The sequence below is a fragment of the Euleptes europaea genome, chromosome 10, assembly GCF_029931775.1.
Source record: "Euleptes europaea isolate rEulEur1 chromosome 10, rEulEur1.hap1, whole genome shotgun sequence".
In the NCBI taxonomy this organism is placed as follows: domain Eukaryota; kingdom Metazoa; phylum Chordata; class Lepidosauria; order Squamata; family Sphaerodactylidae; genus Euleptes; species Euleptes europaea.
In genome coordinates this window covers 51,454,589-51,479,308 of record NC_079321.1, presented here as the reverse complement: position 1 = coordinate 51,479,308, position 24,720 = coordinate 51,454,589, and the positions used below count along the sequence as shown (strand labels likewise).

Here is a 24,720-nt window from a genome sequence, read left to right as displayed (position 1 = left end):
CAACCCTACATAAATTCCTCTTAGATAAGTTTAAAACAAAAACTTGGCAACTGGTGAATATGTATTTGACACTGGACTTCTGCAGCAAAGAACAACATTCATGCCTTGAAGATGCACCGAAGGGACCTTTTCCAAGGTAGATATTGGCAGGCTACCAGTTTCTGTCATGGCAGGGAAATCTGAGATGTTGCTTAGCCATTGATCCCTTGATAACATCTAGCTGCTGAGAACTAAAGACCTAAAATTCAAGAGAAGAGCTGAGAGAGAAGTTATTGTTAATACATTAACTTCTTTATCTTCCCTAATTTGGCTGTGAGTTTTTTAAAATAAAGCTTTTCCCCCCCTTTTCATACTGACCAAAGTAATTAAGCAGTTTAAACATTTAAAGCTTCTCAGCAGCTCATGGCAGTATTAATAAAAGGCGATGTGTAAAAATACTGCCACTTAGAGGCAAACTAGATATTATGGCAACATGACCCCGACATAACCCAACTCGGGTCATGTTGAATTGCTATCAAGAGGAGGTCGTTCAAAGCACAGCAAGAATAGGTGGGAAAAGGTGCCAAACTCTTATGCTTCCTGCAATTCTTTCTCTTCCCCTTGGAAACTAGTTCGGCTTTGCTGTTTTTCTTTCAGTGGGACTCAAATCAGAAACAGTCTTTGCTGGGGGGGGAGGGGAAACCCTCAGGAAAAAAAGGCTTTTATGGGCCAGGAGCATTGGTGCTTCCTTTACTTCATTTAAAAATGCCCCTTCCCCTGCTTTATAGTAAATTGGTTCACTGATTCCGGCACATGCATTTGCACATTTTTCATCCAGGCATTGACGCTACAAAGTTAACTGCTCCTTCCATTTTGACTTTCAGTACTGAAAAGAGTATCAGTATCTTTTGTATGTATCCAGGCTGATTCATGTTTTAGGCTTGAGCATTTTGAAAGGTAAATGTGAGAAATTCAGTGTACCCAGTGTTAGCCAAATTGCTCTTTAAATGGGGAATTAGCTGCGCAAATGGTAATTATAATATTTATATAGCGGGATGCAACCAGTGTATACCAGAGATGGAATCTGCGACCTTAGAATAATAACAGAGGCAAAGGATTCCAAATTAAGAGAGTTTGTTTTCAAGCTTTCAGTGATGCAAAACAAACACACACAGAGAATCTAGGAATTCAAAAGGGAGGAGAGAGAGGGGCGATCACCAATGTGGCAGGAGACGTTGACGGGCTATACGATACCTTTCCTGTAGAGGAGTTGTCCTGAGTTCCAGTAGGCTAAGATACAGAGAAATAGAGAGGGGCGAGGAATAGGGGTTCCCGGGGACTCGACCAGCGAGGCGGGAGGGAGCGTGGCCAGGCTGCGCAAAACCCAAGCCAACAGAGTGATGGCAAATATGCCAGGGAAAGACCTAAGGTAACATTATGGTGGTGGGTGACCCCAGTTATACTGTTTTCTGGGGCCGGGGTGTTGGGATTACCCCTCCGTGGTTCCCGTGGGACAAAAGGTGACAAAAGGATTAACGATCGGCTGCCGGGGTGGGGTGATGACAGTTTTGGAAAAACTATTCCAATTCCAGTGACTTGTGCAACACCGGGAGTCTCTGCAGATTGGATTAATGACCTAACACAAAGGCACGAGATCACTACGCCCGGGGCTTGCCACTCTGCATTGCCGGAGAAGCGATTCTTTGCTGTTATCTCAGTGTCTGTCGATGGCTGGTTAATCATAGTTGATGATGCAAGGGGGGGTTGCAGATGCAGGCTACTTGCTCGTCTGCTTTAGATGAAATGGCGTTTGCTGGATCGGAGGACATACAGGAACATGGAGTTTCTCTGGTTCGCTAGAGAGGTTGACCTGGCCTCCGCTTCTCAGCTGCCGGCTCCGCGGGATGCATAGGAGCGTTCGTGTCAGTTTCATTGCCGCGAGAGAGAGCCTTCCCCGTAGCGTTTGGGGCAAGGCTTGCGGCTTGGATCAGTGTGCGCACGTGTGCCTGTGGTTGCCATGACCAGTCCGAGAGTTTGGGCACTCCGTTGGGCAACACCAGTATATGTGCCCCACATCTTACTGCAAGTGTTTCACATAAAGAATGAACCTCTAGTTAAATAAGTTTTGATGATTATTTATGGCTTCAAAATGGAAAAAAAAACACAAAATTATCAAGACAGCAAGCTTTGAGATGGAGATTTATTTTAAGTGACCTACTAATGTCTTTACATGTGGTTGGCAACTCCAGGTTGGGAAATTCCTAGGGATTTGGGGAGATTGGAGGTTGAGGAGGGGAGGGACTTCAGCAGGGTATAATGCCGTAGAGTCCATCCTCCAAGGCTGCTATTTTCTTTAGGCGAACTGATCCCTGTACCCTGAAGATCAGTTGTAATTCTGGGAGATCTCCAGACCTCACCTGGAGCCTGGCAACCTTCTCTTTATATGAAGCATATATGTAACAGCTGCTGAATGAGGAGTATATTTGCTTTGCCAGTTTAGACCTTTGGGGCTATGCATTTATAAGCTGTTCTTGTCTAGTCTTCTCCAGCCACAAGTCCCAATTCCACCCCAGCAAAAAGTATTGATACATCTCCTCCAGTTGATCTCTTTGCAGCATCTTCTACAGCAGCTCCAGTCAGGTTAGTTGAAAATGAAACAGTTTCCTGTACTAATGCTTAAAGTGCTTTGATATTTGGGGGGGGGGGGGAGGAATGTCTTTTCCCGAGATGCTAAGCCGCCTCCCCATCTTTCATACAGTTTCAAACAGTTACTGGAATGGCCAAGGTCTGCTTTTTGGCAAATGTGTCACAGGATGTTGCAAGACAATGCATATGGACACAAATGTGTGTCCAATCCAAAGTGTATATGAGTGTAACTCTAGTTTGTAGAAAGAACCCTGTTCACTGATGTGTCTTGGCTCCTCGTGTTCCTTTTCCAGGCATGCCATAAAACTCTCCAGTCCATGCCATAGATATTATTTGCTGATTGATGATCAACTTATTAAAGTAACAGAGCATAGAGCTCACAGCTACAGCAAAATAAATATTTGCAGATGTCCATTTGTTAACTCTTCTGAAATACTATAGAAGGCTGGAAGTGGATGGGCAACTGACATCTAAGGCATTTCTTTCTGATCCCTTCATAATAGCTCTTCCAAACTCTCCAGTGATCTTCTAGACCTGCAGCCAGACTTCTCATCTAGTACTGCGCAGGCAGCTGCAGCGCCACCTGCTGGTGCAACTTCATGGGGAGGTAACATTTTTCTATTTTCTAAGCATATCTCCAAAAATAATGCCAGCCCTGAGTAATGACTGCCCCCCTTTTAATGGAATAAATATAAATACTCAGGATCCACTCGCTCCCCCCCTTTTTCTCCCCCCCCTCTCTTTTGGCATGGTTTAATTTTGGTCATGGTGGCCATTCTATATGCTCCCATCTTCCAGCTTTTCCACTGAAATTTCGTTGGCACTGTATTCTAGGAGAGATTTCAGAGCGTTTAGGAAATAGGCCCTGGCTCCATTACTTGAATGCCTTAAATTGGCATTAAATATTCAGTAGTCTGGAACCACAATGGATGTTGCTAGAACTCTCTTAAAAACTTTCTAACACCTACCCTGGAATATATGAGATCCTAAAAAGGAGTTATAGATTTTTGGGTAGTATTTGTGCGCAAGATTCATTCAATCTATTCAGTTCTCATTGGGGATGGCATCTTGCTCAACTGCATAATCACAATTCGGATCATGTGCACACTGCTTTTAACAAGCATATGGATTTCAGTACATTGGTTTTTATTGTCCGTCTACTAAAATTAACACACAGCTTCCTTGTCTTGACAAATTGTTCAGTGGCTATACAGTGCTAGCTTTTGACACTTGTTCCTATCCCCCCCTTTTAAACCCCATTTTATTTCCTTAGGCTCAAGGCAGCTAACAATGCATTAATTAAAAAATTCAGCCTGCCAAAATTGTTTACCTTCCACTGAGCATCCTCTGAATTAAATGGTCTTCTTACACGCCTTCCTTTAGATGTCATGGGTGGAAACCAGCAGCAGATTTCCACTAACAGGAGGAAGGTTATCATTTTTGTCAATTTCTCCCCTAAACTCCCAGTTCACATGCTGTTCCTTAAGGTCCCCGGTCTTCCACAAACTGAATTTTGGAGAGCATTTCAGACAATAGGGGAATGCAAGAAAGTCACATCCAGAGAGCCAACGTGGCGTAGTGGTTAAGAGCAGTGGACTCTAAGCTGGAGAACTGGGTTTGTTTCCCCACTCCTCCACATGAAACCTGCTGGGTGACCTTGGGCTAGTCACCGTTCTCTCAGAACTCTCTCAGCCCTACCTTCTTCACAAGGTGTTTGTTGTGGGGAAGGGAAGGGAAAGCAGTTGTAAGCCGCTTTGAGACTCCTTAAAGGTAGAGAAAAGCGGGGTATAAAAACCAACTCTTCTTCATCATCCCATTGATGAAACTCTCTTCTGACAGTGGGAGTTATCTTTGGATGGAACTGACCAAGTTCTGCCAGGCCTGTGGCTGAGGACAGCTACGGTATACATCTCAGATGGCCTCCCTCCCCCCCATTTATAATTTTAATCTATATATTATAACTGGGGACCCAGATTTCTCTTCCCTGGACTTGCCATGGATTCCTGTGATGAATAATAGTGCCAACTGATTTAATAATCTACTGTTATTTGACCTAGCTTTTAATCTATATGTATTATGTTTTAAATATAAGTGTATTATATTTTATGCCTGCTAGCCCCTCTGAGCCCGGCCTTGGACAGGAAATAGAACAGGGTACAAGATCAATCAATAAAATATTTTCCCCACATGGATTCTTGGAAAACTATACCTAACAGCAAGTCCAGTGCAGCCTGCTAGATTTGCATTGTGTTCTGTAACCACTTTGTTTTTTGCTGTCTACCTGGGACTGTAAAATCCAGGTTTATGTCAAATGCCTAATGGGCCACAGTGCATGTCTGTCAGGTGTGTTTCACTTAACAAGTTGCTAACTGGACAACGCTTTCTCAGATGTGCCAGTGAGCCAACCACAGCTGTGACCTTTTCCTTTCCTCCTCTGTCCAGCTTGGTGGCTGTTATTTAAAAAATCAGGAAATGCAAGTGAAGTCAGTGGTATGTGCCAAATTACAGTTCCCCATGAACTCTCTTCCACATCAGGGCCATCTGCCTTTTTCATACAGAGATGTGCACTTGTGAAATGCTACGCTGCCTATAGCAACGGAGACAGCAAAGCGTCGCTTGTAGGGTGACTGTAAGAATGTTAGCACCTTCACGGTTTTTTTCCTTTTCACATGCCCATTCTGCGTTCTTCCTCCAGAACTATAAACAGAAAATTCCACCTGTCCCTTGCTGTGGCAGAAAAAGTGAGAACTGAAAATTCCTAGGGAAGCAGCACATGCACTTTTCTTTCTAGCCTTGCTGAAAAATTGTTCCTAATTGCAACATCAGGGGGAGTACTATTGGACTTTTCCATGGGGGTTGAATATTTGTTGCCTTTCCCTACGCCATAGAAAAAATAGGGCCGCGTGGAGGGCATGTTCAGTATGGCCATACTTGTCACTTGTTTCAGCAACATCTTATAAGGTCTTTTCCTACACCAGGAGAAAACAAATATAAAGTCCTCTATTAGCCCTCAGCAATGGGGGAACAATGTATCTTCTCCATTTGATGAATGGAAATGGGAGTCATTTATTTTCTGCAGTGGGGACTTGAAAACAAGAGGGGACTTGAAAACATGAAACATACACATCTAGGAAGCAATCTTAAGCATGTCTACTCAGAAGTCATGCTTTATTCAGTAGAACTTACTCCCAGGAAAGCATTCTTAGAACTGCATCCTTAATCACACAAAAGGTTGACTACGTGACCTGGGCCCATTCATTAAAAAGTGCACAATATGACAGGGAATTGTGAAGGTGAGGTGTGAATATAAACAGAGTCTGTGGTTTCTCCAGTTTTTTTCTTCTTATTTATAAAAGTCTAAATGAACATTTACACTCTGGACCGGGGTCTACTTGCATATGAAGGCACAAAAAAATATTTTAGTTCTTCTAAAGATGTCTTAGGCAATGGGTGGTACCCCACAATCCATGAACTGAAGGACATGGAATTTTCTCCTGTCCTCTCCTACCTGCAGCCCCTTCAAACCCTGGAAATATCATACCTGGGGTCATGGTAGCCATGCAGAGGCACAGCCATGGAGTAGGCTGCAGTGAAGAGGGACAAGGGGGTGAAAATAGCACATTTATCAGTGTAGTGTATTTGTAGAAGAAGGACAATTTCACCCCTTGTCTTTCCTCACCCCAGACGCCCACCCCCAAATCCTGCATAGCTGTTCCCTTATGTGAGTCCTGTGGCTCTGGGAATCATATTTCTGGGGATTGGGAGGGGCCGCAGGAACAAAGGAATGTGGGGCAATTCCATGGAGCAAATCAGGTCTTTAGATGACTTGACTTAGCTGCATGAAGCAGCAAGACAATAAATATTTTGTTCTAGAGAAATAATTGTTATGTCTGTAAGGAGCAAGTGGCTTTTCACATGTGTGCACTTGCTGCAAAGAAATCTAGAAATGTACTAAGATACAAGTAAAGCTGTGGTAGAAAAACTTATCAGATGCTTTGAGACAACAACCTATCTGTTTATTTCCAGGTTTTTTTTTTCATATATGAAAAAAATAGCTAAAATGTAACTGTAAATGATCTTGTAAAATCTGTGGCTGCTAAGCCTGTGGATGCGTTTGTGGAAATGAGGCAACTATATTGGATAGCCTAATTTGTTTACATGGGGGGATTGCTCTTCAGATATATTTAGATAAGTTGCCTAAAATATTCAGGTAGACTGTGTAAACTTACAATGTAAACCAGAGAGAAATCTATTTGCAACAATAGTATTTAAGGCACTCTTACGTGGACTGATTACTCCATTGCATACACAACGTTGATACTCATTTAGAAATGCCTTGTATCACAGCTGTCAACTTTGTGCATATAAACAGGGGGCATATTCTTTCTCAAGTTGTTGTGTATAAATGATGGTTTAAAAACATTTATTGGTGATGGCTTTTATGAGAAGAAAAGGATGAAAACTATTCTGTCAGTAGCCTTTACCAAGTCGCACTTGTCTCAATAAGTGCATCTATGTATTAAAAAGTTCAACAACCTTTGCTGCCGACTGGATTAGGAATCATTATTTGTAATGTTATTTTATGGGCAAAAACTCATGGTCGCTTTATCCTCCTTTAATCCCTGTTTCAGCCAGGATTCAGCCTGGATCGAATGCATGCGTTTCGCCTAATGTGCGTGCGATCCTGGCTAAAACTGGGATTAAAGGAGGATAAAGTGACCATGCATTTTTGCCCTATGTCTCTTTGAGCCTATGGTGGCAGGAAGCAGCAGTGTCTTAAATCATGGTAGTAAAACATGAAAAGGCATCTAAACTAGGAAATGTATAACATGAACATAACTCTTTAAAGGTGAATGTGCTTAAATTAAGCTTTTGTAGTGATAGGTTCGGAGAAGTCTCAGGCACTTAAGAAGTCTTTGTTTTTAGGAGCTTTGGAAAAGGAAAGCAGACTGCATCATATAAAACCGTATGCAAGGTACCTGTGGCATGTCTGGATTTAGAGCAGCATCCAGTTGACTGAAACTAGCCCCCCCTTGGCAGAGAATGACTTCTGGATAGCATGCATGTTGACTCTGGCAGTTCTATTTAACTCTCTTGTTTCTTTACATTGCTATCTTCTAATGGACAATGTTGCAGACCTTTTGGGAGAGGGTGAGTAATGCTTAATTTCTAAACCAGTTCTCTGATTTGAGAATTGTTAATATTTTAACTAGCCCCAGTCTCTCTGCTCTCTTTTTTTGGCAATTTAGTGTTAGTTGGTATTTTTCCTCTTTCCTCTTCTGCTCACCATTTCTATTTGATCTTCATATATGGGCACATGTAGACAGTTTGGCTGCGCTTTCCAGCGTTACCTCTGAGCCACAGATTTCAGACCCATTTGCACCTGAACCCACTCCAGCTGCTGCTACTACTGAAATAGCCTCTGCTTCTGCTACAACTACAGCTGCTGCTGCTGCTTCTGAAGTGGATCTCTTTGGAGGTTAGTTTGGCTGTTTCGCATTTCTTTCTAGTTTTGACACTCACCAGCAGGGGAAGAGAGAGAGCACTATTGGAACCCCATTCACTTCGATCACTTTGCTAGGCAGCTGGCAAAGTGTGGCGCTCGTGGTTAACCAAACTCTTCAATAAAGGCCAGTGGGCCAGTTTCAATTTTCAAGAGAGAATCACTCCTAGGAGGTAGCCTCCATTAAAATATTTTGTTTGACTTTCATATTTCAGTTCTTTCTTTTCTGTACCATAAACTCTAATCTGCCCTGAAGCATAGCTGATAGGAGGAAGTTTGACTTGTATTAATGCACTACATATTCCAATGGGTGGAACTGTGTTCACTGAACCCATATTGCTCTAGGGCCGTGTTGGCGAACCTATGGCACGGGTGCCACTTCCGGCACGCGTAGCCCTTTCTGCCGGCACTCACGGTTCCTCCAAGCCGCTGGCCTTTCCGGCTCTGCCCCACCCCGGATGGGGGAGGCTGTAGCCCAGGGGTGGGGAACCTCCGACATCATTGGCGGTGGCCCCCGGACTCTCCCACAGAAGCTGCCGCCATTGCTGCTGCTGGAGCGTGCGCGGCCAGCCAGGCGGGTGGGAGAGCGGGGAACAGAAGCCGAGCGCCCACACTCGGCATGGCTGGCGGCTTCTCCGGCGCCCTCTGGGCCTGTGCGGGCGGAGGGGCATGGCTGATCGGTGGGTGCGAAGGAGGCGCCCTCTGCCCCACCCTGCTCGCCTCTCACAAGCCTTCCGCCGCGCCCCACCGAGTGGCAAATCCAAGGCAAAACCTCCCATGCATAAATGGCCTCTTTCTTTTTCTGTCTCCCTCTGTCCTTTTCTTTCTCTCCCTTGCTCCATTTCTTTCTCCCTTTCTCTCTCTTTTTCTTTCTTTCTCTCCCTCCCTTCCTTCCCTTTCCCCCTCCCTTCCCTTCTTTCCTTCCTTCCTTCTTTCCCTCCAGCGGCTTCTCCAGCACCCTCTGGGTCTGTGCCGGGCGGAGGGGCGTGCAGTCCTATTCCACCTTTGAAGTGCCCACAAGCTATCCTCCAAACACCTTTCCATTTGTCTTGATATGTAGAGAGAAAACACTAAGGAACTAGTTGCCAGTCTCCAGGTACTAGCTGGAGATCTGCTATTACAGGTGATCTCCAACCAATAGAGATCAGTTCCCCTGGAAAAAATTGCCACTTTGGCAATTGGACTCTATGGCACTGAAGTCCTTCCCCAAACCCTGCCCTCCTCAGGCGCCACCCCAAAAACCTCCCACTCATGGCGAAGAGGAACTTGGCAACCCTAGCCTCTCCCTCTGGGCCCCCTCTGGGGGTGGTATTCAGGTTAAATTGCCGCATTGGCACTCGGCAATAAATAAGTGGGTTTTTGGTTGCAGTTTGGGCACTCGGTCTCTAAAAGGTTCGCCATCACTGCTCTAGGGACATGACCGAGTTGCCCTTGAGTTGGCATGCTTAGGGAGTTAATTAAAATGTATGTATCGTTTTGCAACTATCGGTCTCTCCTGTGAGTTAGATTCTCTTTTCAGCTAGGTGGTATAGCTGCTTCTGGAAGGCCGTCTTCCAGGATGATTGCAGGGCAAGTAAAGTTAGAGTATGTTTTGAGCATTCAAACGTAAAGTACAGGGCATTAGTAGTAGAGAAATGTAGAAACCGACTATACATGAGGAAAGCACAATATATTTAATAAAATTAATATTTAATAAAATAAAATGTTTAATAAAATATCAACATTTAGAATGATAAAAAATAGCATTAAAATCACCAAAACAGGAGAAAGGGCAGTAAAACATCTGTTAACTAAAAGTCCCACAAGCTAAGACTCAGTTACTGTCGTTATACCAATAAAGGTCGATTGACTGAAACTACTGCCCCCTGATACTGTTGTTAGATCTCCAAATGAAAAAAAGAGAGGGGACCAATTTTTAGTTAGTAAAGCCATTTAGTAAAACGTCTCCTCTTCCCTCATGGCCTAGATCCAAATTGAGGCTCCAGATAGCTGAAAATGTTGAAATCTTTAACTGTGTTCCCATTTAGTTTGATTCTAAAACAAAGCCATCGACTAGAGAAGTCTCAGAGCAGAGCAGAACTGAGAAATTGATTAAGGGCATGGGGAAATAAACTGCCTGGAATCTACATGCTATGAAGGCACCAGGTGGACATCTCTGAGCTGGGAATCGAATTGCCTGATCTCTGTAATTCAACCTTCCTTCTGAATTACACTGCATACTTTTTTCAAAACCTCTAGTATGCCTTACTGTCTCTAGCAGTGTGTTATGATTGAATTTGCTTAGACTTTCAGCAGTTCAGAGTTGGTTAACATCACGTCGGAATAAGGAGAATGTGCTTTTAATTGACTGTAATGTTTATTATCTACAGAGCTTTCAATATTGATTTTCTTTTTTCTCAGCTATTCATTCTTTCCTGCCACTCTGTGTACACAACTCACTTTTCCCCCTAGTGTGCGTAAAATATTGTGGAATATGTTCCGCAAATTCCTAATTAAAAAGATAAGGAGAGCCTGAAATGTTGCAATCTGCTTTTCTTTGCTTCTTCAGGAAAGGATGTCTTCTTCCTCAGTGGAATAATAGACAAAATAGTGGCTCTTCACAGAAATCTGAAAAGTAGAAATCTAGAATATGTGATGTACACAACAAACTTGAATTATTTTCATAGTTCCATCTGAGAAATTACTGTTCTGTGAAGAATTTAGGGATTCTTGAGTGTTCTCAGCATCCTAACTAGCCCGTGACACCAAGATAATCTACTCAGAGGGTATAAATAAGTTAGGCTAAGAGAACAGTGGTGTTGTCAGAAAGGAATGATTGAAAAGTGAAGGCAGGGCTATAAAATTCTGTGTCCATTAAGAATTCTAGAGCAATGGTGGATAACTAGAAAATACAAAGTAGGCTTCCAAAGAGTGGCTTCATAAATTGCAGGCTAGCATGCAAACTGTTCAGTATCTCTTCAGCATAGTAATGCTTTATACAGAGGACAATAATTTATGCCAATATTATCTGGTGGCTTGATCACATGAGCGACCCTACACACTGGTACCAGTAGCCGACAGGAACATATTATTCTGATGGGGACAGTCTTCATATTTTGCATTGCCATCTAGCTTTAGCCTAAAACCCTGATCGCCTGGTAAGAATCTTATGTATATTGCAAACTTTGAGCAGTTATGTCGCCTCAAAAGTTGGCAGCTTCCATGTGGTGGCCATTTTGTGTGAAGTGGCCCCATTGTTCGGGGAGAAAGAAATGTGCTTTTGGGGGTACCTTGCTGAAGCTCTATTTTAGAACTGAGGTGAATATCTTGGGTACCTGCTGTGGTCCATTTGAGCCACAATAGTTGCTCTGGTACTGTAATCCTTGCACTAAGGGGCAAAATCTGCAAACTCACGAAAGAACAGCTGGTATCAGTACTGGACTCTACTACTAGTGCTGGACCTGGTGCTGACACAGAAATAGCTGCCTCTGACAGTACTAATTATTACCTCTGGTGCTTGCAAGACCTTCTCCATTCCTGGGAAATGTGTTTTGTGCTGGATAGGGAAGTGAAATTAGCAACAGTTCTGCAGTGTTCATTTCTGAAATATAGCGTTTATTAAAAGTAAGCTTTTCAGGAGCAACAATTTCCCAAAATGTACACTTCATATGGAACATGCTACTGATTAAGAGATTGCTCAGGTAAGCAAGAGTGTGACCTATACAACAGGTATGAAATCATCCATGTTCAGAGTCTTTCGATCTAATACTGTGTTTTTAAAAAAGAAAATTGTTTCATAACTTACCTGAACACTTCTGTAATTGTCCTGGTCTCAGATTGTTGGACAGCTGCCATGCAGTTTGCCATAGTGTGTCCTCATAAATGAAGCTGTCTTTTTAAAAAATGCAACTTCAGCACATTGGAAATTTGGCAGGCCCCATTTCCTGTTGCTTTTCTTTAGCTCTTCAATAGAGCTAAAACCAGCTTTAGCTTGTTTTGTTGTAGTTCAGATGCATGTCAGCATGAGCTTTTTAGAATAGCTGGCATCAACAGTATTTTTGTGTTAAAGGTGGGCTTTTTCATGGTAAGAAGTGTTACACACCTTGCATTAACAACATGCAAAGCTTTCTGTGCCGAAGAAATCACACCTGCAACGTATTTTTTTTTCCTTTCCAAAGGGTATGTGACATCTGGAAAGCTGTCGGGTTGCAACCTAAAGAATGTCTTGCATCTTACAGCCCTACAGCTGTGGCTGCTTCTGCTCCATTTCTCTTCTAGTCTCTGTCACCTTGCCCCTCAAATCTGCTGGAGCAACCCAGAGTGGTATATTGCCATATAATAATGAATGATAGGTGGTGATGGTGTGCCAGGAGAAGCAGGAAAAATGGCAGCTGCTTTTTCCTTCTCTGCTGATGGGCTGTTAGAGACAGGGGGAGGGTTCTACAGATTGCAACCCGACAACTCAATTTGTAATCATTTCCCTTCAGGCCTCTCCCCTTTCCTATGACCATCTCTCAGTGGCTCTAAATACAAAGATGGACAATGGTATTCCTGTGCTTCTCAGCTGCAAAGTACAGGTTTGTAGGGCGCTTCAGCTGAAATGTTCTGCTAATCAGGTAGGGTGTTGAGGAACAGCACAGAATGGATGTGGCCTATTGTAGGCAGCACAACTGGCTTCTTGTAATGAGCACAAAATGATTGCACATGAAAAAAATACCTTTCTTTTACCTCCTCAGTTCGTATAGGGAGCTTTTCTTTGAACATATTCTGTCCTGATCATAGATTTCTTAGCTAGGTTGGGAAGAGTAATCACACTGGAATGCAATCATTTAAGGACTCCAAGGCTAAGAATGTTGATGTTAGTTGTTTCAGAAACATTGCCATAAACATGTAAATGCTCAGAAACCACCCTTTCAACCATCAGGCTGCCATTTGTTCTCTAACTGCTCTTAAAACTGTAAACTCAAATAGTCCTAATCCTGATCTGTTTTTAGCCTTCAGACCCCACATTTGGGAACACTAATTTGAAATTCTTATTTACATATCCCAGACTTGGCAGTATTTTGAAACATGTGAAATAAGGAGAATAGAGGTCCTTTCAAGGCCAAGTGGTGACCACTTCTTGAATGAGGTGCTCATATTCTTAAGGGTTAATTTTATGAGGAATTATCTTTCATAAAAAGACAAGCATTTTCGTTCTTTGTTCTGTACACCAAGTGCATGTTGTCTGTGAGCTGCAATAATCTCCTACTCTTACCAAATTTTAATTATGCATGATGGACCATTCTTCTAGATGTCGGTGAACTCTTCTATAAGCCAGTGACCTAAATCACTGGTGGAAATCAGCAGCAACTCCAAAGTGGCATGGATTTGTAAATATGGGTTGACTTGTTACCGGGACATATTATGCCAAGTTCTGCCTGGAGGTGATCAGGCATTATGCTTACCAAACTAGTTGGATCTTGTGACACACCTCAGGCTGCACCGCGACATTAACTTAAGTTGAAAAAAGTAAGAGGGGGCTTCTATCCTATACTACATCCTTTATGCCAACAGTGACATTGCTTACTTAGAAAGATTAAGGCCTTTCCGCATTCTCATTTTCCTTGCTAGTAAGTTCCTGTTTCTTGTGGGGGGAGGGGTTCTGTTCCACATGTGTTTTGCTCTCTCTAGTGGTCAATTCAATATCACACCAGTTTAGGTCTGGCGTATCTTCCTGTAAATTTAAACTGCAGGTTTTTATGCTCGACATAAATCAGTGACCACTAGAGGGAGTAAAACATGTTTAGATGGGGGGGATCCCTGAAGAAACAGGAACTTACAAGTGAGGAAAATGAGAATGGAGAAAAGCCCTATCTTTAGGAAATGTATCTTGCCTTCACATGTTAATGCAAAGGCTGATAACAGCACTGCTCTAAGCAGACTGACCTGTCTGTCTGCTTCACATAGAAATACATGGTATAGAGCACTGTGTACGGTCATTACACTGAACTATGACTAAATTACAGTTTAATTTTATGTTAAAAGATTTACCATATATCATACTGAGGAAGTGCACTCTGCAGAAATGGTAGTGCTCCTAGTGCAATTAATACAATGGATTTCTAGGCTTCATCGTGCTGCTAAAATCAGCCTTGCACTACTTCTGGATGTTTGAGGTCAGAGTGTGGATCTTTTTTGAGATAGCAGTTTTCTTCTTGTCAAAAGGCATACCATGAGTTCATGTTTTGCTGGTGGTGTAATCAAGAGCCATTCCTGTCAGTTTTTGAGATGAGAGTGGTAAAAGGGAGAGGAAAAGGGTTGTACGTAGTCTCAAATTTGGGCTGTATAGCTCAAAGCAAAGAATTTGAAACAGTGCTGGATTTTTAAAAAATTACTCCTATTTTCTTGGTAATATTTTCCCGGTAATCCATTAGAGAACAGCCTGCTGTTGAGATATGAATATAACTATTGGGATGTTCAAAAGATTTTGATTACAGGTGTACAGTTATTGCAATCACCATATTCCAGTCAGTCAGGAAGAACTGTGGGTTGTTGAAGTACTTTACCAATTTATAAGTATTAAATTTTAGGAAGTGCCCAAAGTCTAAAATTGCTGTTGAGGTGTATATAAGACAGGCTCACTGAACAGGAAAATTTAATGCCCTGTTACTGGTTTATTCTGCTTTTAGAGAAACTTTAGTTTGTTTGTTTTCATTTTTTTTGGATGTTACATAAGCATGCTGTCCAAAACCCTTATACAATGAACATCTTATCACCATTTTCTGTTAATTTTTTATATATATATATATATGTTCTTGCCTGTAACCTCAGGCTAAATGTATAATCTCACCTAGGATAAACAGATTGGTTGAAGAAATTTTAGTTCCCGGTTTTACTTTAAAATCTGTTGATATCTGCAAAACAAACCACCCCAGAACTCCGCCCCCCAATTTGTATAAGGGAATCTTGTATGCCATTTAACCTGGTTCTTTTACTATATTTTCTTCTTTTTTATTCTTCTTAATTTTTCTGTTTCTAAAACCGCACTCAAGATGCCTTTGCAGCTTCTCCTGGTGAAGCCCCGGCAGCTCCTGAAGGGGCAGCAGCACCAGCTACCCCAACCCCTGTAGCCGCAGCTCTTGATGCATGTTCAGGAAATGGTGGGTTCCATCTCATTAGCTAGCCTGTCGTTGTTGTGTTTGTCGTACTGTTAAAATATTAAACTACATGGCAGTATGTTTGCCTCCTTATTAAAGTTCAAGTGGTAATGCTGCTTTGCCAAGCAAATTCCCCCAATCATGAAGGTCCAGAACATCTTTGTTAGGCACTATTTCCGCTAATGTGCTTTTTTTGTTTCGTTTTTTTGTTACTGAAAATTTGGAACCAAAGTGGAATGTTGCACATTAATAGTTTGGCATATGCTGAATGTTCTCCAGTTGTTTTTCCAGCCTCTTATAATGGTGTGGTGAAAACTTCAGAAGTAATCCTAAGATACTAAAATGCCCCTTTTTTAGGAGAGACAAAAGGCTGGATTTATCCAATAGGAAACCGATGGAATGAGATTTGCGTGTGTGTGTGTGTGTGTGTGTTGCACCGTGCTTTATCTGTATGTGTGGTTTTAATCCACAGTATGTGTGCTTTCTCCCAATTTCCTTCCCTACTGATCCTATGTATATATTCTGCCCTTTCCTTTTTACAAGACCCCTTTGCCCCATCTGAAGGCAGTGCAGAGGCTGCTCCTGAGCTGGACCTCTTTGCTATGAAGCCAACTGAGACCAGCGTTCCTGTAGTTACCCCTACAACTAGTGCAGCCACTCCAGTTCCCGCAACTACTCCTACTCCAGCTGCAGCTGCTGCTCCTGCAGCCCCTGCTACAACTGCTGCCACTACTACCATTACCACTACTGCTACCACGTCTGCTACTACCACTACTACCACCACCACCACCACCTCTGCTGCTCCTCCTCCTGCTCTAGATATCTTTGGTGGTAATTGTTTTTAACTTTTTATTTTGTTCTTCAGTTAATTGATCTCGGATGTACAGCATATGCAAACAATCTTTTTTTTTTGCATGTATACTGTATGTGACAGTTATTCTCTGAAGAATAAACATTCTCCAGACTGGAACTACAAAAGTCTTGTTTTCCCAGAAATGAGTTAAAAGGCATACATATGTGTGTGTGTATATATATTTTTGATCTTAGATTTGTTTGAGTCTACACCTGCTGAAGCCCCTGCAGCTCCTAAATCAGATGCTACTCCTAGCATAGATCTGTTCGGTACAGGTAAAGAATAGTGTTATCATTTTTCCTTTAGAATATCCCAAAACTCCTTCCTCTTCTAATAGTTCTCCCCCACCACCAATTTGGCTGGTTTTATGACTTGTAAATATATATTTTCTCTCTCTCAAAACCTTCACTTACTTTCTCCTGGTTTTTCTTTTACTTCTGAAAGATGCTTTTTCCTCTCCGCCAACTGGAGCTTCTCCTGTGCCTGAGAGTTCTCTCACTGGTGATCTGTTATCTGGTGAGTGTTTGTTTGTTATGTAGACATACATTTCCATTGTGCGTTTAGCGACATCACTGAAATGCACTTAAAAACTCCGTTTGGGATTTGGCCCAAGGTAGGGCTGGAAAGCAAAAGATGCAGCAATGAAAGCAGCAGTTCTGGATCCGATCAGTAACTGGGTCAAATCAAATCAAATCGATTAATACGGTAAACTGACCAATCACATGCCAACACATCAAAATTTCCAGACTCAATAGTTTTGCACTGCAGAATCACAGACTGCCCGTACAAATAAAGATGTAAGATCAATAAAAATAACACCTGATTAAAATTATCACCTTAAAATTGACAAAATTGTAAAATATTCTAATGATCATTCTCTAATAAAGTTCTGTGTATTTTAATAGCAACAGCACAGAACTTGGCAGTTTGGAGCGTAAGCTGAGGGTCTTCTCCTAATAGGAGCTTCTTTGCCAGAAGCTCAACTGACTCTTCAGAGAATTTACCAAGCAGGGGGGGAATAAGCTTTGATCTAACTTCACAGTAGAATGGGCAACATATCAGTGCATGTTCGATGGTTTCAATGTCCCCTGTCCCACACGGACAAAACCTCTCTGATCTAGGGATCTTCTTATATTTCCCTTCTAAAACAGCCAATGGTAGGGTCTGGCATCTGGCAAGGGTAAACGCCTTCCTATAGTTAATAGACTCAAGATGAGAAAAATAAGCCGCAGGTGAGACTAAGTATCTAGACTTATTAGGTACTAGGAAAAATGGTGATAGATCAGTAACTGGGTGGGAAGACCTTCTAGGAATCTGTTGCTTGCTGCTTTGAGTTCAGTGGTAGACAAAACTGATAAATTTTAGCACCTTGGTATTCTCATAAGCATCTCACCATGGATGACTCAGGGAAGTTCATTCAACTAGGCCTTCAGTACCATGGAAGATTCCAGATGTTTTTAATGAAATCCTTACTGCTGAGTCATGCATTTAAGCTTGTTTCAATCCTACAAACTCCCCTTCTGTAAAATAGAGGACAAAAGTGATCTGCCTTTCAGGATTGCAAAGGTAACAATGGCCATGAAGTAGTTTATAAAACAAAACTGCCGTCATAAGGACACCTATGAGAGAACATGGCCCGTTGAACACAGTGAGAATTGCTTCTAAGAAAACATGTTGCATATGTTGCTGAAAAAATAAATAGTAGTAGTAGTGTGATAACAGTTCTGTAACAGTGCATTCCTGAGTGGAATGCCTGCGCTGCTGTTTGGAGGCAACGCAGCGACGCTGCCTCCAAAGGAGGTTTCAGCCCCACCGAAACCACCTCATGGCGCCAAAAATCTAGTAAACGATGGGATGTGATGTCACCGCTTGGGTCAGTAATGACCCAGTGCTTGCATGGGGACTTCCTTTACCTTTACAAAATGCACACACAGTTGTAGATGGACTTTAGAGGCAGGGCCTTCAATACCTAGACTGCCATGTCTCTCCCCTCTCTTTCACACACCCTAATTATTCTTATACTGTTCCTTTTTTTAAAAAAATCTCCAAGGTATCTTACAGCCAATGAAATAAAAGGAACGGCCAATACAGTGTCAATACAATACTTCATTGGGTTAAAACAATTGCAACAAGAAGCAGAAGGGCTTATTATCTGTCAAGTGTGTGGGAGAATACTGCATTAAGTGGTGCCTGGGATTAATGTTTCTGGGGATGGTATTCCATAAATAGAGCACTATTAAAGAAGAGGTGCTATTTATTCCCGTGCAGAGCAGGGCATCCAAAGCAGACCTTACCTCAAGCAAACTGAGATTATGTAGTTCGGGGCAAGCTAATTGAAAGACTTGTATATGCAGACTTGCTCCTTCTGGGTAAGGGAGTAGTTTGCATTGTTAAGACACACGAGGTTTCCATGGTCAGATTCTCACAGTGTTTCCTCCTTCTCTCCCCACCCCTGCCAAAAGCAGGTAGACTTCTACCTCAAATCTGGAAATCTAGTTTTAACCTCAAGTTAATGTCAGAACCACTCCGATTACGTTAATGTCAGAACCACTCCGATCACGTTATATCTTTCCCCTTTTAACATACAAATCTAATGCCTCTATGTCTGACATAATGCCTTTTTTACTAAGTGACAGGGATCCCAAGGCTACATTTGTCAGTGGCAAGATTTATTTCAGTCCTTATATCCCTCAAACATTAGATTTATGCTGCTCAAGATCAATAGATCAAGGAGCTTCTGAGGGATAAAGGAAAGTAATGTCAGAACTGTTGCTCAGATGATTTCTTGGGGCAGAGGCCCTGCTAGCATTAGAACAGGGGTTAGGCAGACTTTTTGGCCCCGAGCATTACCACGATCTCCATTAGGCTTACCTTTGAAATGTTGATGAACTGGTAGACAAGAGGAGTAGAGGGGACTGGGACTGTATTCGGCCCGGCAGATGAGGCATAAACGTAGCCCAGCAGTGCTGCCAATGCCTCAGGGACTCGCCTCAGATCCAACTGGTATCTGTGTGGATCCAGTAGGTGGTGGTAGGTATTAGTCATTGCTGTCCCATTTTTCTGCACTGCTGGCCCCAGGAATAGCTACCCCCACCTCAGAGGCTCACCTGTATGCCTGAGCAGAGAACCAGCACAATGTACTGAGTGGAATTGCTCTGACATTATGCTGTTTGTCAGGTGTTAATAGGGGTTGCCTGTCCCTATGCCAGAATGTTACAGCTGTCTCACAGTGTAATATGCCTTTAGGAAGTAATACCACAAGGTCAAGTGTGTGTTGAAGAGAAGAGTTAAAACACATTCAAAGATGGAATCTCCCCACCCCCCATTCTCTCAACCAGAGTACAGTATGGTTCAAGGTGGGGATGTGATACTGCCCATCTTTCTCTCCTTCCCTGTCTTCATCTCTGGCCCGGAAAGCATCTGGAAAGGAAAGAGATCTCAGAATCACAACTAAGGTCTTGTTTTAGGGTCAGGTGGAGAAACTGTTCTTCCTGCCTGGATCCTGAATAGTCTTCAAATTTACGGTCCTGCTATGTTGAATGTAGATCTGTGGACTTTTTCCTGCCTACCTATCTGCACCGGGGGGAAAGGCAGAAACATCTGGTGAATCATCTGACTAAACTGGGAATTTGAAAGGAATGCTTGACTTACAGAGTATCAGTTTGATGATGACCTTAAGCAGCGTTAAATAAAATCAAGTTTTGAAAGGTAAAAAACCTCTAGTTTAGGTGTGTTCCACATGGGGATTGGCTTGCGTAGATTCCTCATTGCTTCTGCCAATGCAGTACAATGGCAATAGGGCTGCAATGGCAGGTCCTTCTGCATTTTCCCTGCCCCAGTTCCTCATGGTGACTATTTCCCCCAATCCTACTGAGAGAGGGGCTTTGGGTTGTTGTTGTTTTTTAAATCAGTAATTAACATATCTTTGTAGCATATTTTAAACAATAATAATAATTCTCTGAATTCCCAGGGTTGTTTTTTAACGAAGTATGTAGCCCTTTTATTGCAGAGATATAAGGGGAAAGGCATGCCTCCTCAATGAAAGGGGCCAGAGATTTCCTTTTTTGAAAATGAAAGCTCAGAATTCAGAGTATCGGATTGATTTTATAACACTATAATGCTATCGTAAAATATTAATTGTTAATTTCAAAGCTCCAGCAGTGAGGATGGAATGGCTATGGGGGGAGTAGAAGAGGGAAAATGACTGCAGGTGGGAGTGGGCCCAGGAAGATCTTAACTCTCCCAACAACATGGATGCCATCCTGGCTTTGAGTGTGTGCTTTCCCAAAACACCTTAGCAAAGTAGGTTTGGAACCAATTGAAATGTGGTGTTGGAGGAGAGTGTTATGGATACTGTGGACTGCCAAAAAAACAAATCAGTGGGTTATAGATCAAATCAAGCCTTAACTGACCCTAGAAGCTGAAATGACTAAACTGAGGCTATTGTATTTCGGTCACATTATGAGAAGGCAAGAGTCACTAGGAAAGACAGTCATGCTAGGAAAAGTTGAGGGCAGCAGGAAAAGAAGAAAACCCAACAAGAGATGGGTTGACTTAATAAAGGAAGCCACAGCCCTCAGTTTGCAAGACCCGAGCAAGGCTGTTAATGATAGGACATTTTGGAGATCACTGATTCATAGGGTCGTCATGAGTTGGAAGCGACTTGACAGCACTTAACACACAACACACAGAGGAGAAACCTGAGAGTGCTGTGAAGAAGTAGGAAAAACCAATGTCCTGATAGCATGCATGCTGGAACTAACAGCAGTGCGGAAATGATCTTAAAGCTGCAGTCTATTAGCAGCATTTAAACCAGATTCCCCCTCCCCCCCCAAAAAAAAAAAACCACCTGGGTTTTTTTTTAAATGCTATGAGGGGAAAGTGTTAGGGGCACTTGGGTTTATATTCTGAAATACTATGGTCACTGTACTGTTGAAGACCTGCTGTGGTAGCTTGGATTTAAGATAGTTGGCTCTCATCATTTCTGATTTGCTGATACTAAATATTGTCATGCTTACTGCAGTTGATGCATTTGCAGCACCATCGCCCCTGCCCACTGCTTCCCCAGCTAAAGTGGATTCTTCAGGTGTGATTGACCTGTTTGGTGGTGGGTATTGCGCCTTCTCATCGTTACAGAATTCCCCTTTTCATTTCTGTTCCATTTACTACTACTTTCGTACTAGCAGTTAATTTTTTTTTATTTGGCAATGCTGTATACATTGCCACATTACATTAGAAAAACTTTTTAAAAAGTTGGTCAACTGTCATCATTATCTTTATCACCATTCCATGCATGAAAATTGCTTTCTTGCTCAAGTTATGGAATTATTGTTGTTGTTATACTCTAGTGCAGGGGTGTCAAACATAAGGCCCGCGGGCCGGATCCGGCCCCTTGAGAGCTCTTATGTGGCCAATGAACCAGCCGAGGCAGCCACCACCACCCACGAACCACCCCGAGGCATCCACCCACCACCCACTGAGGCATGGCCCAGCCCAACCAAGTGACATTGATGTCATATCCCGCCATCGTGACATTTGAGTTTGACATCCCCTGCTCTAGTGTATTATTAGAGTGTGTTGTGGTGATGCTTCTGAGTGACATGTTTGTTTCTCTTACCAGCTGCCTAATATCTCAAAGTAGTTGTAAGAAATGGGGTTTGGAATTGTTTTAAAAGCAGAGGAGGTGAAGTTGGTGCCACTTCCATGGAATCCAATATCAAAAGCATTAAACCTCTTAGGGACATTTTCCTGTTCCCTTAAGAACTGAATTTACGCTTGAACTAATGTTCTTTCAGTTATAATCTATGTAGATAAGGAGTGGGGAACTTTTTTCCGCCAAGGGCCATTTGGAATTTTTTTTAACATCATTCGCAGGCCATACAAAATTATCAACTTAATTAGCCGACAAAGCCCCAAGCAGTCAGTTGCCCCAGATGACCCCCCACCCCCGGCACAGGCAAGCAGGCAGGCATCCAACTGGTGGCGCACTCGCCCACCTGGTAGCACAAGATGGTCTGTTGCACCAGCCGGGCATAGCCGTCCAGCCGCACACCAGAGTTGCTCCTGCTCTGCATGGTTGGGGCCGGATTCTACAGCTGGCTCCTGCTACCTCCACCTGCAGGGATGAAATGAGGACACACTGGCTAAGAACTCGGCCCGCTGCGCCTTCTAGCCCTGCCCCCTTTAACCCCTCCATTGTCGCCACTTCTGCCCCCAGCCCTCTTGTAGTACAGAGGGAATACGTTTCTCCATGGCCCCAGGTGGGAAAGGATTAACACAGTTTCTTGTGTGGTCCTAGCAGCTCCATAGCTAACGACTCTTCTGCAAGGGGGGAAAAGGTTCCTTTTCTCGGCAAAACACATCCGCCTTGAATAGAGGCTATTCCTGTCCGTGGGAGGGGGCGGATCACCAGTCTTAGATCCTTCTGAGCTAGAGATCTGCCAGGACCCGGACCTGACGTTCCCCCCCCCCCCGATGTAGATGGATGCATGATGTTGTCAAGCATGAGTTACAAACTATTTTATTGCTTTCTGCCTGAAACTGATATTCAAGCCAGACTGCAGTAATCAATAGAACAAGCAATCTAAAATATACACACACACAAGGCAACCTCAGATTAATGCATTAGTAGTAGTTCGGAAATGTTCTCAGGCATGAGAAAAAAAAAATATATGGCTGCTGGCATGTCAGCCGTATAAGGAAATATGTTCTTTGGAGGTGGCAGAATTTCAGCATTAACAAAACTGGTATAGATTTCACACACTGTTTGGCACTGCATTCATAGTTTACTAAACATTACAAACATCAAAGTCAAAAACATTTGTGAATGGGTTCCTTTCCTAAATGTTAGCATGCGCAGGTCTTCTGTAAGTTCTTCAGCCTCTTTCTATTGGGCCAGGGGCTGTGGTTCTGTGCAGCTGTTCCTGATCAAGCTCATATTAACTTTGAACTTCAAAAAATAATGCTGGATGACCATTTGCCAAATGGTAGCTTGCTGCTATGGGAATAAGCTGGCTTCTGTATTGCCTTGCCAAGGGATCAAAAAAGTCTTATTGCATTCCTGGATTTCTGGTCAGATGGAGAAATGTGATAAACATTTTAAAAACATTCTTTTAAAAACATTTTTTAAAACATTTGACTGAACAATGCAGGTGACTGACTTACCAAGTTGTTACACGTTTAGGGTTGTCAACCTCTGGGTAGTAGCTGGAGATCTCCTGCTATCACAACTGATCTCCAGCTGATAGAGATCAGTTCTCCTGGAAAAAATGGCAGCTTTGGCAATTGGACTCTATGGCATTGACGTCCCTCCCCTCCCCAAACCCCACCCTCCTCAGGCTTCACCCCCAAAACCTCCCGCCGGTGGCGAAGAGGGACCTGGCAACCCTATACATGTTGTGCTGCATGTGAGTTAGGTCATAGGAACTGCCATTTGGTAAAGGGTTGTTTTTGTGGGCCCTTTCTGAAAAAGGGTTTGTGTTGTATTGTTGTGTGTGTTTTATTCCAAGATTATGAATTAATATATTAATTGTTAAACCCTTTTGCCTTTATTGTTGCCTCATGGAAAACATATAGATGCTTTTGGAAGTGGTGTTCCTGAACCTCCACCCGTGTCCCAAGCAGCCTCCAGCTCCTCTGCTTCTGCTGACCTTTTAGCTGGTAATGAACTATTACATGCAGTTTTTAGCAGTGTGGTGGTCTAATTGTTTTTCTTAAAGTAGTTTTTTCTGGAAAACTCTTGATGGTTGGATCCATAGGTGTAGAGAGATTCCCTGACCCTGCTTTATAGTCCGTGTTGCAGTATCACATACTTATTCTCTTGCATGTGAATTCTTCTCCATCTCCCTCTAATCAGCTTTGCATCTGACCCCTCTTAACTTCAACTTGGAGTGTGTGGCTGCTTACCATTGTCTAGGAATTCCATTGTTTCAGATCCTGTGAAGTTGACCAGGCCAACTTCTCAGTAAGACCTCTGTCCAGGTTGAAGTAAAGTGGTCCAGCTATAAAAGCATTGAGTGGGATCATTAAGTACTATATTTTTCTAATATTGCCAGCAACTTTACAGTTGCTATTACAACTGATCTCCAGGCAACAGAGATCAGTTGACCTGGAGAAAATGGCCGCTTTGGAAGGTGGACTCTATGGCATTATATCTTATTGAAGTCCCTCCCCAACCCACCCTCCTCAGGCTCCACCCCCAAAACCTCCAGGTATTTCCCAACCCAAAGCTGGCAACCCTAGGCCAGGCCCTTGACCTTTCACTGGTTTCTACTGCATATTGGTCAGGAGGGTTAAGTTCTTCCTCTCTTCAGGGGTCAGTGTTTTTTTTTTTTAACCCAATCTTAAGCCAGGGCACTATTTATGTCACAGTCTTAGCAAGGACTGAAATGCTTTCAGCAAGAGTTTCCTTTCTGGCTACCTAGGTTTTTTCTCGCTGACCCTGCTGCTTGAATTTCCAGTGAAAACCTAGAAAAGGAAATCTAGGAACAAGTCAGTTAACCCTCATGAAAAGTAGGCAAATCCAAAGCAGCATTGTTTTTTAGGCTGTACTTCAAGGTCTCAAATTAGCTCTTCTTAACTTTGGATCAAACTAGACTGCTCTGTCAGATGCATGCACTATT

At 42.8% G+C, this 24,720-nt stretch overlaps 1 protein-coding gene across 1 annotated transcript in view; it reads left to right on the top strand.

Annotated features, from left to right (window-relative positions):
- The window catches only part of SNAP91 (synaptosome associated protein 91), a 91,044-nt gene that overhangs the window by 52,665 nt on the left and 13,659 nt on the right, over positions 1-24,720 (top strand). The window contains exons 14-23 of the mRNA XM_056856070.1: positions 2,519-2,619; positions 3,129-3,232; positions 7,762-7,776; positions 7,949-8,104; positions 15,142-15,249; positions 15,790-16,077; positions 16,294-16,374; positions 16,544-16,615; positions 21,123-21,206; positions 23,675-23,758. Coding sequence (XP_056712048.1) covers positions 2,519-2,619; positions 3,129-3,232; positions 7,762-7,776; positions 7,949-8,104; positions 15,142-15,249; positions 15,790-16,077; positions 16,294-16,374; positions 16,544-16,615; positions 21,123-21,206; positions 23,675-23,758 — 1,093 coding nt within the window. The remainder of the gene's footprint in view (positions 1-2,518; positions 2,620-3,128; positions 3,233-7,761; positions 7,777-7,948; positions 8,105-15,141; positions 15,250-15,789; positions 16,078-16,293; positions 16,375-16,543; positions 16,616-21,122; positions 21,207-23,674; positions 23,759-24,720) is intronic.